This window comes from Brachypodium distachyon, chromosome 2, assembly GCF_000005505.3.
Source record: "Brachypodium distachyon strain Bd21 chromosome 2, Brachypodium_distachyon_v3.0, whole genome shotgun sequence".
NCBI lineage: Eukaryota > Viridiplantae > Streptophyta > Magnoliopsida > Poales > Poaceae > Brachypodium > Brachypodium distachyon.
The window spans coordinates 49092136-49104203 of NC_016132.3; the positions used below are offsets into that span (position 1 = coordinate 49092136).

The window sequence follows — 12068 nt, forward strand, 5'->3', positions numbered from 1 at the left end:
GACACACTTGGACGATGCACCTTCGTGCTGCCTTCCTTTCTTTTGTTGACTTCTAACGATCAAGTATAAAATGAATATAAAAAGTCTTACTCAGCAAGTCACGGGTAGTGTGCCATCCACGTCTTCATAAATAAGAGATGTCTCCCCTATTAGGGACCTCACTGTAGGGTGCGGTAGGTCAGAGGAGCTGTTCATTAAGACAACACTTTGACCATAAATTACTATGTTTAAGTGTAATTTATATGACATGAAATCTCAAGTATTATGAATTATTTTTGATAACGAATCTAAGGGTACTAATTTCATGTCTCTAAGGAACGGAGGGAATTATACTGATGATCAAACGATTTTCGGAGGCTAACAATCAGATCTGCATGTTGTTCAGATCTTTAGACAGTGGATTAATATTGGTCCGGACATGCATCTGCTACTACTAGCTACGTATATATGATCGTCTCCTGGTGCGTGGGCAGCGCGAAGCGGGAGAGCGGGCAGACGCAGCTGAGCTCGAGCCACTCGAAGATGCAGCGCTGGTGGAAGGAGTGGCCGCACGGCATGGCCATGATCCTCTCTTCTTCCGCCTCGAAGTAGTCCTCCATGCACACCGAGCAGCCCTGCTCCCTCGCCTCGCCCGCCGTCGTCTTCCTCAGCTCCTCGATCGCCCTCTCCGACGCCGCCACGGACAACCCTTCGTCTTCTTCATCCTCTTCGTCGCTGATCCACCACGGACAGCCCTCCTCCTCCTCCTGATCCCCCGCTGCGCTGGCGGAGCCCGGGGCGCCATGGCCGACGACGGCGAAGGCGACCCCAGCTGGCTGGTGGCGCTCATCATCTCGTGCGGCAATGGGAACCCCGGCCGCGTGATCCACCGGCCGTCGTAGAGCATGTGCGGGAGCGGGAACCCCGCCATGGCCGGCTGCGCCTCCATCGATTAATTGCCCAGGCGCGCGGCGAAAGCCGGCTCGATTTCACCAAGTCGCGGTCAATTGGTTGGGGTCTTGGGGACGATGGGATTTGTGTGATGAACGATCGAATTGGCCGGCTTAGCGTGGGGATCAATAGGGGGTGGGTATTTATGGATTCATGGCATTGCCGATGCAGAGGCGAGATGGAGATGGACTCGGAGTAGGATCGGTTTAATTAGGTGTTCGTGTCGGAGTCGTCTCCGGCACGGTGGAGGGAAATGTTACAAGGAACTCTTTTTTTTTTCCCTTCAAAAACTGGTTTGGTTTGGGCTGGGCTCGGCCGCTCGGGTCGAAAGGATCACAGGCGACGGCGTACGTACTTCCCCCTTCCTGCGACCTGGTCAAGGTGCCGGCCCACACTTTTGGTCCTATTTTTTGTTTTGACAGCATTGGTCCTATTATTATTATTATTATTAAGAAGGTGTCTACACCCCCATAATTTTTTTGGAGGAGAATAGTGATTACGAGTAGATCTATTTTGAGCATCGCAAATCCTATACTAAGCATCTTTTAAACTTTCTCCTCCACTTTATTTAAAATTAAGCACCTCATGTTCGGGAGTAGAAGCAACAATAGATGAACTAGCCATGATAGCAACACAAGTAAAAATAGTAGCACACATATTTTTGGTTTTTTAATAAATTTTGGCAAGCAAAGATGCAAGCAAGATAAAAATGCAACTAAGCAAGAAAGATAGAAACAAGCAAAATAGTGAATTGCGCGAAGGCATCTGGGCTGTGATATGTTTTTTTTTTTAGAAACTGGGCTGTGATATGTTGTTGTCTCCCCGGCAACAGCGCCAGAAATTCTTCTACTACTCATGGTTAGAGTTGCTGGGCTTCCCCGAAGAGGAAGAATGATGTAGTATAGTAACAGATAGTCATAGTATTTCCCTGTTATTGTAGACTAAACTATTGGTTTTCATTAAGGAAGCCGGGGACTATAGTATTTCCCTCGGTTAAGAACCAAGGTTTATAAAACTAGTAACACTTAATACCCTGATGAATTGTAGCACCTTACAGCTCGTTTGGTACCCATCATTTGAGCTTAGAATTCAGGAATTCATTTCGAATTACAGAAACAAACTTGTTTGGTTGGCACGAAATTGGCCACGGGAATTCAATCTCAAATTTCATGAAATTGTACTATAACCAATCCCAATTCCTCTCCAAAAGCCATCATTTCTCTAGAATTGTCTCTCACTCTACAAATCCATTTGGTAGACAAACATGATTTTTAAACAATGTATTCAAATTCAACCAAATGAAATCCTATCAAAAATTGGATTTCATTTCAGTCCTACCAAATGAATCATTTTTACCAAATGAAATGAAAGGATGGTTACCAAACGGGCTGTTAGGGTATTTGGGTACCCATAAACTGAATTGTACTAGCATCCAAGGCTATTTGGGTACCCAGATTTTGTGTTGACAAGAATGTTTGATTTAGATTTGGGTATCATGTGCTTGATTTGGGCAGACAAAACCAAACAGATCCACCATAACATCATGTGGGTCCAAGGCAGGCCCGGAGCATATGTCAGGGTTGCAACCTGCCTTACCTTTTCATGCACCACTGTCCCCACAATGATCTACTACAAATTATGCATTGCCACTTCGCTAATATATCTCATTAACTGCCACTTAGCTTCACCTCCCATCAGGTAGACAAAGTTTTTGCAGCAATCTGATGAACATTCAAATGCCAGCTTTTATACAACAAACGGACACATTGCAAAAATATCTCTAGTGCTTTAGGATGTTACAGTAGCCGTGCAAAGCATACATTGTCCTAGCCATCTGTAAAAGTTGAGGCCTATACTTGATCACTCTCTCGAAAGAACTCGTAGGCATCATCGTATTTATCTAGTACAACATTGTAGAGTGGATGGATTGGCTCTAGCAAGTTCGAGTACGGTCCAAGCATATGCTGCGGTAAAGGGCACGAATCGGAATCAGTCATTGCGCTGTACTGGCTTACTGAGAGGCCACTAAGGCAGTAGCATGAGTGGTAGTGATCTCTGTTCTTTCCAGGTTTATCCCTCAATCCTCCCTCCAGTACCTGTGCGTTACAACAGCAGATGTATTTTCAGTTTCGATTTGAAACTTCATGTCTAATAAATTATAGCTCATCACAAAACGAAATTCGGATATTTTAAGTTCTGAGAATAGAAACTCTATACATCCATCTATGGAAGAAATAAGATGTTTTTTCACCTGTGCACAAAGCAGGATGTACTGCTGCAGGGCAATGTTGTGGAACAATGGGCCTATCTGATTGCTCTGCTTTATAAAATCGAATCCAAACTTCGCATAATCCACTGTTTCAGAACAAAATACAAAAATGGTGACATAAATCAAAGCACTAGTATGAAACATAGGCTATGAAACATTCTAAATGTGTACTCCCTCCGTCCAAAATATCTATACAATTCCACGTCACTTATTTTGGGACGGAGGGAGTATAAAATTTACCAAACTATATACAAGGTACCAAACATCGACGCTAAATACCAAACAACTACAATCGTAGACACTACTTATCAATAATTGAATATGGTACTGACGAACTGGCACTTCAAAATTGAAAAAGAAAACACTACCAATATCTAAAAGATACCAGCATAGACACAACTTATGAATATTATCGAACCCCAACTCATCACAATTCCAACAGAGAAACATACCAGCATCCTTAATGTTACTATATTGTTTCTACAAGATATACGGAACCAGGGTATTTACTGTACCGATAACAGGGAATCCAAGTAATCTATTTATTTCACCAGATATTTGAAGGCAGCCTTTTAAGAGATATTTGAAGGCATGCCTTATTAATAAACAAAAGTACACTTGTTCCAAGAAAAAATCCCATAATAAGATAGAGCATAAATACATACCATTAGTAGATTTTTCTGAAGCATACCCAGATGAGCTGGTCCCACAAAGATTATCTCCTGATGATGATTTACTTGAATATGATTGTTTCAATTGTTTATCAACAACTGTCATCAGTTTTTGTGTTAAAGCAATAGCAGCTCCCTGGACATAAAGCAGACATCTGTCATACATGTAGCTGAGCATGTGGCAAGGAAAATCAAATACAATAGTGGTATTTACCTGCCAAAAGGAGTAGCAGCCATCAACCAGTTTATTAGTCCGTCCTTGGAATCCGCATTCCACTCCTTGACGAAATGCTACCCAACCCTGAATTGTGAAGGTCTGCTTAGCGTTGTAATAAATAATGCTGCGAGTACAAATTAGGTGACAAAGCAAAACTGACATATTTCCTAGGAAAAGGTCCACTTTTCAACATGAACTCACAAAAATCCACTTCAAAAGAATGAAAACTTTCTCAAAAGTCTACTCCCTCCGATCCATAATAAGTGTCGGAGATTTAGTACAAAGCTAGTACAATTTTGAACTAAATCTCTGACACTTATTATGGATCGGAGGGAGTACATTTCAACAGTGAACTCTCGTGGAAGTCCACTTTTCAACTTTGAACGTTAAAACCATCAGAGTTGCAACAACTGAATATCGAAACCGTTCAGTTTACAACCTTGTCTGGTTTCACAAGTGGTTTTGGCTGTGTCATGCCATCAAACAAATCAGTTCACATTGACTAGATGAGTAAGGTTTGGGTTTCTTTGGGTTACAACCACATTGAGCTCTCACTATTCACCCCCCATCGTATTTCTCCCTCTATTTCTCTCTGTTTAGTTATTCGTATGATGATGTGGTAGTGACGTGGTGAACACATGGCATCCATGCCTGCTAAAGCCACTTGTGAAACTACCAGAAGTTGTAATGAGGATGGTTTCGATCATTCAGGGTATGAACCGAGAGAATTTTATAGGCAGTTGAGGGTTGGGAAATGGATCTTTCTTTATTTCCTAATACTCCCTATTTTTCTCAATACAGGGTGTATAAGATTTAGTCAAGACAAGGCTTTGACCAAAAATTACTTCGTCAATACGTGGGTTTATGACATGAAATTTGCATCACCAGATCCATCTTCAAAACTACTTACTGAAAATTGTGGTTTCGTATCATATTACATCACATATAAAATAAAGTAATTCTTGGTCCAAGCCATGTCTTAAGAAACATGATACACCATGTATTCAGAAAAAGGAGGGAGTAATAACTACAGAATCAGATGTTAAAATAAATATATAATACATTTACTCCACTTATATAATTGATTTCAAACCAAAAGGACTAAGTTCAAATAAATGAACAAACACGAAGGAAAGCTGAATAAGGTAATAGGGCTTGTCTTACAATCAAGCTAGGCAAATCGAGCTTCTCCACCTCATTAAGCAGGATCATTGCAGCCAGCCCACAAAAAGTGTACCTTATTATCAAAGCAACTTTTACATAAAGTTCCCAAAAATACATCCAGAAAATTATGAAGACCATCCTTAGAAACATACCCACCATGAGCTTCAGCAAAAGGTTCCCCAGCAATCCCACCTTCGTAAGTTTGACACCTGGCGGCATTTAGTGTATAAATTAACCATTGTATAGAAGAAGGAAACGTGAACCAACCAATCATATGTATAACAATTGCAAAATTGAAAATCACATTAACCAAAGCTAACCTGGCTATGTAATTTCCAACACCTTTCGCCAGTTTGTCATCAAGAATGTTTAGAAGGCTGGCAACCTAATCTCAACAAGATTAATATTTGAGAACTGTAATAAAAAACTATAAGGACTGCAAGAAACTCACCGATATTGCAGTATAGCAAGCACGGACATCAATTTCACCACCTTCATGCATTCTGGTTGAAGAATATTCGATGGAGTAATAAACATTAGGTGGAAGGAGCTCCAAATGGAAAGAATATTTTCTTGACTTATGTACTATCGAGAAATGCACACCTGAAAGCACCTGATTCATCCTTCATTTGAAGCATAAACTTGTACAGGTTGTCCCTGATTGGTAAAATAGAAACTGTTAACAAAATGACACAGATGTAAAACATGTCCCTGGTTGCTAACATAGAGTTACCTTTTTATTGATGATAGTGCACTTTCACTCCCTATGGTCACAAGTGTATTTACAGCGGCATACGATGTAGCGAGATGAGGTAACTGCCAAACAGAAGGTGACAAAAAGGATGAGTTTCAAATTGGGCAGTAGCAATTACCATCTTAAACAAGTAAATATACATGAACAAAATTCGGTAGATCAAAGAACAAATAAGATTAATGCTATACTCTAAACGTTCAAAAGTGGAGAAACAAAAGTTAGCTTTGCAAACTACAGGAGGCCCTTCGCCAAATACAAAGACATATTATATATGAAAAAGATATCAAAGGTTCATCACGTTAAACTGGTTGTGGATGTTATTTTCTTGATTGCTATGTTACTGTGAACAAGTTGAGTAGCCTAGACTGGTCTAAGCAGTCATTTTGAAATAAAAAATTGAGGTAAATGTCATATCCAATATCTCTACACGACCATACCCCAGCATTCACATGACTTATTCCAAGTTCCATGGTTGCCTAGAATCTCATTTCAAGACCCAGTCTAAACATTAACCAACCCAAAGCTATTACCCTATCCAAGCATCGAGAACTTGATAAGTTTAAAGTGAGAGCAAACCTGCCCAGGTCCACCACCATATCCACCATCTCTGTCCTGAAACAAATACAACTCAGCATAAGCAACCAAATGGCAATGAAACATTAAGAAATCACTGTATGTGCAATGGATATTTTCAGTGCTTTGGTTTCTGGCAAAAAGAAAAGAAAAGGTAGTTGTTCAATTACCACCCAATACATATAAAAAATATATATTGGCTCAAAAACTTGAAGGGGTAACATTAAGCGACCAAAACAGAACAAAATTAACGGTTATTTTCTTGTACCATCCCTGTATATAAAGCAACACGATTCAACTAAAGCACGAGGCTATATAGTTCATTAGCTTTAACATTTACTACCCTGAGCAAACAGAATCTATTATCCCAGGTACTGACTTATTAATTTTTAAAATGGACGTATGCAATGGATGAGAATATCTATCCTAACATCAAGCAACCTAGCAGAGTTGTTTTGCCACTCAATCTTGCTCTCATCTCAGCAAATAGTGAGTGAAAGTATGAAACAAAGCCTTACAAAAATCGCTTGTATACTTGTCAACAGAAATATCTTAAAATATAAGTAGTTAAGAAAATGAAGTTCAAACTGTAACAGCATATCAGACAATTGTGTCGTAGCAGATCAACAAACCTGACATCGAGATAAGAAGTCCACTATATCATGCTCGAGGTCATCGTCAAGTGTTTCTTCGAGCAAAGCAAGTCCATGAACCATCCAGTAGCACAACCAAGGTCGACTGGAACACTCAAGATAAATTATCAGAAAAATTAAACCAAGAACGGCACAGACGTTAATTTAACACTGGAGAAGCATTACTTGGCATCGAGCACATGGAAGCTAGGTGCAAGACGCCTCAGCCCTTTCGTCAAATACTCGACATGCTGATCGCGCCACAGCTCTAACCTGCAGCAGAGAACAACTCCCGGTATAAGAAATCGGAATAAGGAGGTGAAGAAAATCATAATCTCAACTCAGTGCTTGCGGAAGTTCAAAGGCACACTCCTACAAGACCTAACTGGCAGCACTGAGCTTCTATGAGCTAAAATGTTGGTACCATAACCCAGCAACCCCTGCCTCCATCTGTTATATTGGTGAATTTGTCAGTGAACTTCCAATTCCTAGCAGAAGACAAAGGAAACTTTCTGATCTCCGCCCCAACCGTGCCTGTCTCTCGCATCCAAACCCGCCACTCCACTACAGGATGCAAGCACCGCGACCAGCGGGCCAGTAATAGTAACTAAAAAAAGAAGTACTGACCGTGCTCTAGGGTTGCTTACATGACAGATTTAGTGTTGGGCGCGGCACCAAAGAGCACGCTGTAGATTTCGGCTACCCGCGCCTCCACCTTCATCTGCTCCACCTGCGTCACGGTGAGCCGGGGTAACTCAGCGGTCGCGCCGTCCTCCGACTGGTCGGCCCCGCTCAGAGGCGGCGGCTGCGACGAGGATTCCATAGAGGCGGCGGGCGGAGGTCTTGCTGTCGCTTGGCTGCGGCTGCGAGCTCTGTCTCTGTGCCGCCTCGCGGATCTCAGGGAAACGCGAACCATGTTTTTTCTTTTTTAAGGAAAGCCTCCCTCACCGAAGAACTTTGATGTCATCAGGGAAAGTGGCAAGCCCAGTTTTGTATCCAATAAGGCCCAATGGACCAGCCCAGCTTCCTGGCTAGACCGTGCTATACCTGTTCTGTCCCGAGCCCGAGCGGATTCGTCATTCCCACCACCGCACCACGGCCGCCGCCGCACCGTTGGGCAGCCTCTCTTCGATTGGCGGCTGGGGCTCTTCGTCCTGGCGAGGGTTTTAGCGGGACACAGAACAGCAGCAGGAGGAGGAGCAGGCTGAGGGAGAGGCAGGGGATGGCTGCCATGGTTGGAGCGCGCAGGGCTCTCTTCGCCGCTCGCTACTCATCTCGCGGCGAGCTCGCAGCCGCGCTCGTCTCCCCCGCCCGGCGCGTCGATTCGCCGACCAGGTATCGCACGCCGCTTCGGTAGCTTGTCAATTCCTGCGACGATTCGTTGTCTGTTCACCAATCTTGTGTAGTTTGTAGCGTTCGTATCCAGCGGTTTAATCCTCTCTGTGAACTTGTGACCACTTGTGGTAGAAACAAAGCCACATATGAATTTTACTTGCTCATGGTTCCATTGGAGCTTGAAATGGCAAAAAATAGAAAATACATGCACTCATGGCATCTTAGAGAAAGTGCTCTGCAGTTCCAGCATGCTGAAACTAGCTTGCTACTTCAATCCCTATTTGTAATTTCAATGTTCACATAACCGACCATAATGTTTTGACTCCTCAAAATGACCAAGTTGATTTTCTCTTGAACGTCTATTTCTTGCCTGGATATTCACTTGCTTCTTTTGCTATTCTGCACCTGAAAATGTCCATGTTGATTTTCTCTTAAACGCCTGTTTCTTGCCTGGATATTCACTTGCTATTCTGTTGCAGTCTCCTAACTGAAAGAGGGTGTCAGCGTTCTTTGGTTCCATATCGTGGCGCTGGCAATCTTGCATCCGAACAAATTGATGGAGACTATCGCCGTGAGTGGGGAGCGCAGAATGTAGAGAACTACCGAGAGGCACACTCAAATCACTCAGCTGGTCATCTCAGCCACACATTGCAGAGGAATCTCCCTTCAGCTGATTTTTCAGAAGGCACTGATCGAAATAAAGGTGTGCGTGTTGGTGGTGGTGTCAATGCACATTATGGACGCAATACTGACAAACCTTACCAAAGTGGTGGATCGTATGACTTGCCAGATAGTCACCAGCCCTATACCGATACAAGAGTGAATAACGAGACACCTGGATATAATACCAGGCAACCGTATGGGGGCAGTAGTGTGTACCGCCACCAAATCCCCAAGAGCGATCTGCCAAATGCTCATCAGCAGCACAATGGCGCACAAGCTACTAATGGCCTTTCTTTAGATGATAAGGTGCAAACAGATCGTCACCTTAATGGATATGACACATACAGCTCTGGATACAACACCCAAAGTAACCAGCAGAGCTATTCTAGTGGGCAGTATGGATATGGCCCTTCAGGACAATTGTATGAAAACTCAACTGGAAATGATCAGCGCGTCTTTCAGCGACAGAAAGTTGATCGAAGATCTGATGGTGATTACACAAGTAGACCTGGCAATTCTGACTCACAGTATCGAAACCCCAGCGATTTCCATAAGGAGCACATTGCAGGATTTCAGCAAGGCCACAGTGGTAATTTTGGATATAATGCCACCCGACCCAATGGGCCCGATGGTGCATACAATCATCAAAGTCCTAACGGGCATCCACAAAATACTCATCAACAACACAATGGCACTGGATATGACACACACAGCTTTGGATACAACAGCCAAAGTTACCAGCAGAGTGATACTAGTAGGCAGTATGGATACGTTTCTTCAGAACAATCATATCAAAACTCAACTGGAAATGGTCGGCAAGTCTTTCAGCAACAGAATGTTGATCAAAGATCTGGTAGTGATTATGCAAATGGGCCTGGAAATTCTGCCTCGCCGTATACAAATCCTAGTGGATTCCATAAGGAGAACGTTCCAGGATTTCAGCAAGGACACGAAGTTCATTTTGGACACAATGCTTCACAAGCATACCAGATCCCTTATGCCACTAACAAAGTTGACTCACAGAGAAATCATCGAGGGTATGTAATGAATGTAAACACAGATTTACAACGCAACCCTCGTGGAATATATCAAGAAAAGCATTTGGATACTCAACCTATCACATTAGGTGGGAATAACTTGAACAGTACACCCTATCAAGATGGCATGTATTTTCATCATTCACTACCTGGCAGTCAGCCAAATGAAGGATCACCTTCTGAAGTGTCTGATGAAGCCAGTGGCATACCCAAAGGTACTATTGAAGAACTGGAGAAATTATGTGAAGATGGGAAAGTAAAAGAAGCTTTGGAAGTTCTGCCAGTGCTACAAGAAAAAGGCATTGTACTGCATGCTCCTCAATACATTAAATTGATGCAAGCATGTCCTGATGCATCTGCCCTCGCTGAAGCAAGAAAAATACATAATGAAATATCTCGATCAGGACTAGCTGACACAGTTATTAATAACAAGATTTTGGACATGTATGCTAAATGCGCTTCTATGGAAGATGCAAAGAATCTCTTCAGTACTATGCCTCAGCATGATGCAACATCTTGGAGCACTATAATCTCAGGGTTTGTGGATAATGGTCTTGGTGAAGAAGCAACTGATTTTTTTGATCAGTTTAAGCAGACAGGAGATAAGCCAGATCCTGGCATGTTCACACATGTTTTTTTGGCCTGTGGAATTTTGGGATCTGTTGACGAGGGGATGTTACATTTTGAATCAATGCAGAAAGATTTTGGTATAACTCCTGCCATGGATCATTATGCCAGCATTGTTAGTATGCTTGGGCAGTCTGGCTATCTTGATGAAGCTCGTGAGTTTATTGAAAGGATGCCTGTGGAACCAAGCATTGATGTCTGGGAAAGTTTGATGAATATGTGTCGACTTAATGGCTCTATGGAGCTAGGAGATCGTTGTGCTCAAATTATAGAATGCCTGGATCCTTCTAGGCTTAATGAGCAGTCTAAAATGGGTCTTTTCCCAATAAATGCGTCAGACCTTGCAAAGGAGAAAGAAAGGAAAAAGGCGAATTCTGTTGAAGCTAGGAGCAAAGTTCATGAATACAGAGCAGGGGATCGATCCCATCCAGAAACCTTTAGGATCTATGAAGAGCTGAGGTACTTGTCTGCTCATATGAAGGAGGCTGGCTATATTGCGGATACCCGATTTGTACTTCACGATGTTGACCAAGAAACTAAAGAGGACGCCTTGCTAGCTCATAGTGAGAGACTAGCTGTTAGTTATGGTCTGATAACCAGCGCTGTCCGTTCCCCTATCCGGGTTATAAAGAATCTTCGCTCCTGCGGGGATTGCCACACTGCTTTCAAGATAATCTCTAAACTTGTTGGCCGTCAGATCATTGCAAGGGACGCAAAGAGGTTCCACCATTTTGAAAATGGTGTGTGCTCATGCAATGATTATTGGTAAAAAGAATGCTACAAATCTACATTGTTACCAGTTTTAATAGGTACAAACCACAATAGGTTGTGTAAATCCTGATTCCTGAAGCTATGCCGTTTCCTACGAAACATTTAGTTAACCGGTTTCATGGCAGGGACATGTTCCATCTTCTCGTCCATGTAACCCCTTTTTTAGTGTTCTACTACCCTGGAATTCAAGCATTTACCCTTGAAGCATTTATTTGATGATGCCCCTTCTCTTTACAACTCCAGTGTTTTTATAGGGGCATACTTGCATGTTTTTTTCGTCAAAAGAAACTGATACTTAAAAATATGTTTTTTGACAAGTTACAAAAGGTCAGTTTATAGGAATATGTACCTTTCTTTACAAAAGAAATCCGGACTGAACCGACAGCCAATATTGTTCTCAGGTGTGAGCGACTTGAAGCTCTATT

General features: G+C 42.5%; 3 protein-coding genes and 1 non-coding gene across 4 annotated transcripts; 1 reads left to right on the forward strand and 3 right to left on the reverse strand.

The window, feature by feature from the left end:
- Nucleotides 1-307: 307 nt before the first annotated feature.
- Nucleotides 308-1355, reverse strand: LOC100842228 (E3 ubiquitin-protein ligase RNF181). Its single transcript, XM_024458854.1, has 2 exons — nt 1286-1355; nt 308-961 (listed from the first exon to the last, which is right to left on the reverse strand). The coding sequence occupies exons 1-2, from the start codon at nt 1353-1355 to the stop codon at nt 438-440; spliced, it is 594 nt and encodes a 197-aa protein (XP_024314622.1). The 3' UTR covers nt 308-437.
- A 1218-nt stretch (nt 1356-2573) lies between these two features.
- LOC100845294 (protein farnesyltransferase subunit beta) lies at nt 2574-8136 on the reverse strand. The gene is made up of 14 exons (XM_003569707.4): nt 7858-8136; nt 7397-7483; nt 7211-7316; nt 6582-6617; nt 5985-6067; nt 5855-5908; nt 5703-5754; nt 5572-5636; nt 5404-5460; nt 5252-5324; nt 4085-4171; nt 3865-4006; nt 3182-3285; nt 2574-3026 (listed from the first exon to the last, which is right to left on the reverse strand). The coding sequence occupies exons 1-14, from the start codon at nt 8124-8126 to the stop codon at nt 2781-2783; spliced, it is 1461 nt and encodes a 486-aa protein (XP_003569755.2). The 5' UTR covers nt 8127-8136; the 3' UTR covers nt 2574-2780.
- Nucleotides 4866-5107, reverse strand: MIR9497 (microRNA MIR9497). Its single transcript, NR_127101.1, has one exon. It is a non-coding gene; the product is annotated as a microRNA MIR9497 (primary transcript).
- A 145-nt stretch (nt 8137-8281) lies between the features above and the next one.
- Nucleotides 8282-11877, forward strand: LOC100842540 (pentatricopeptide repeat-containing protein At4g32450, mitochondrial). Its single transcript, XM_010233977.3, has 2 exons — nt 8282-8545; nt 9025-11877. Exons 1-2 carry the CDS (start codon nt 8433-8435, stop codon nt 11639-11641), a joined length of 2730 nt encoding a protein of 909 aa, XP_010232279.1. The 5' UTR covers nt 8282-8432; the 3' UTR covers nt 11642-11877.
- Nucleotides 11878-12068: the final 191 nt, after the last annotated feature.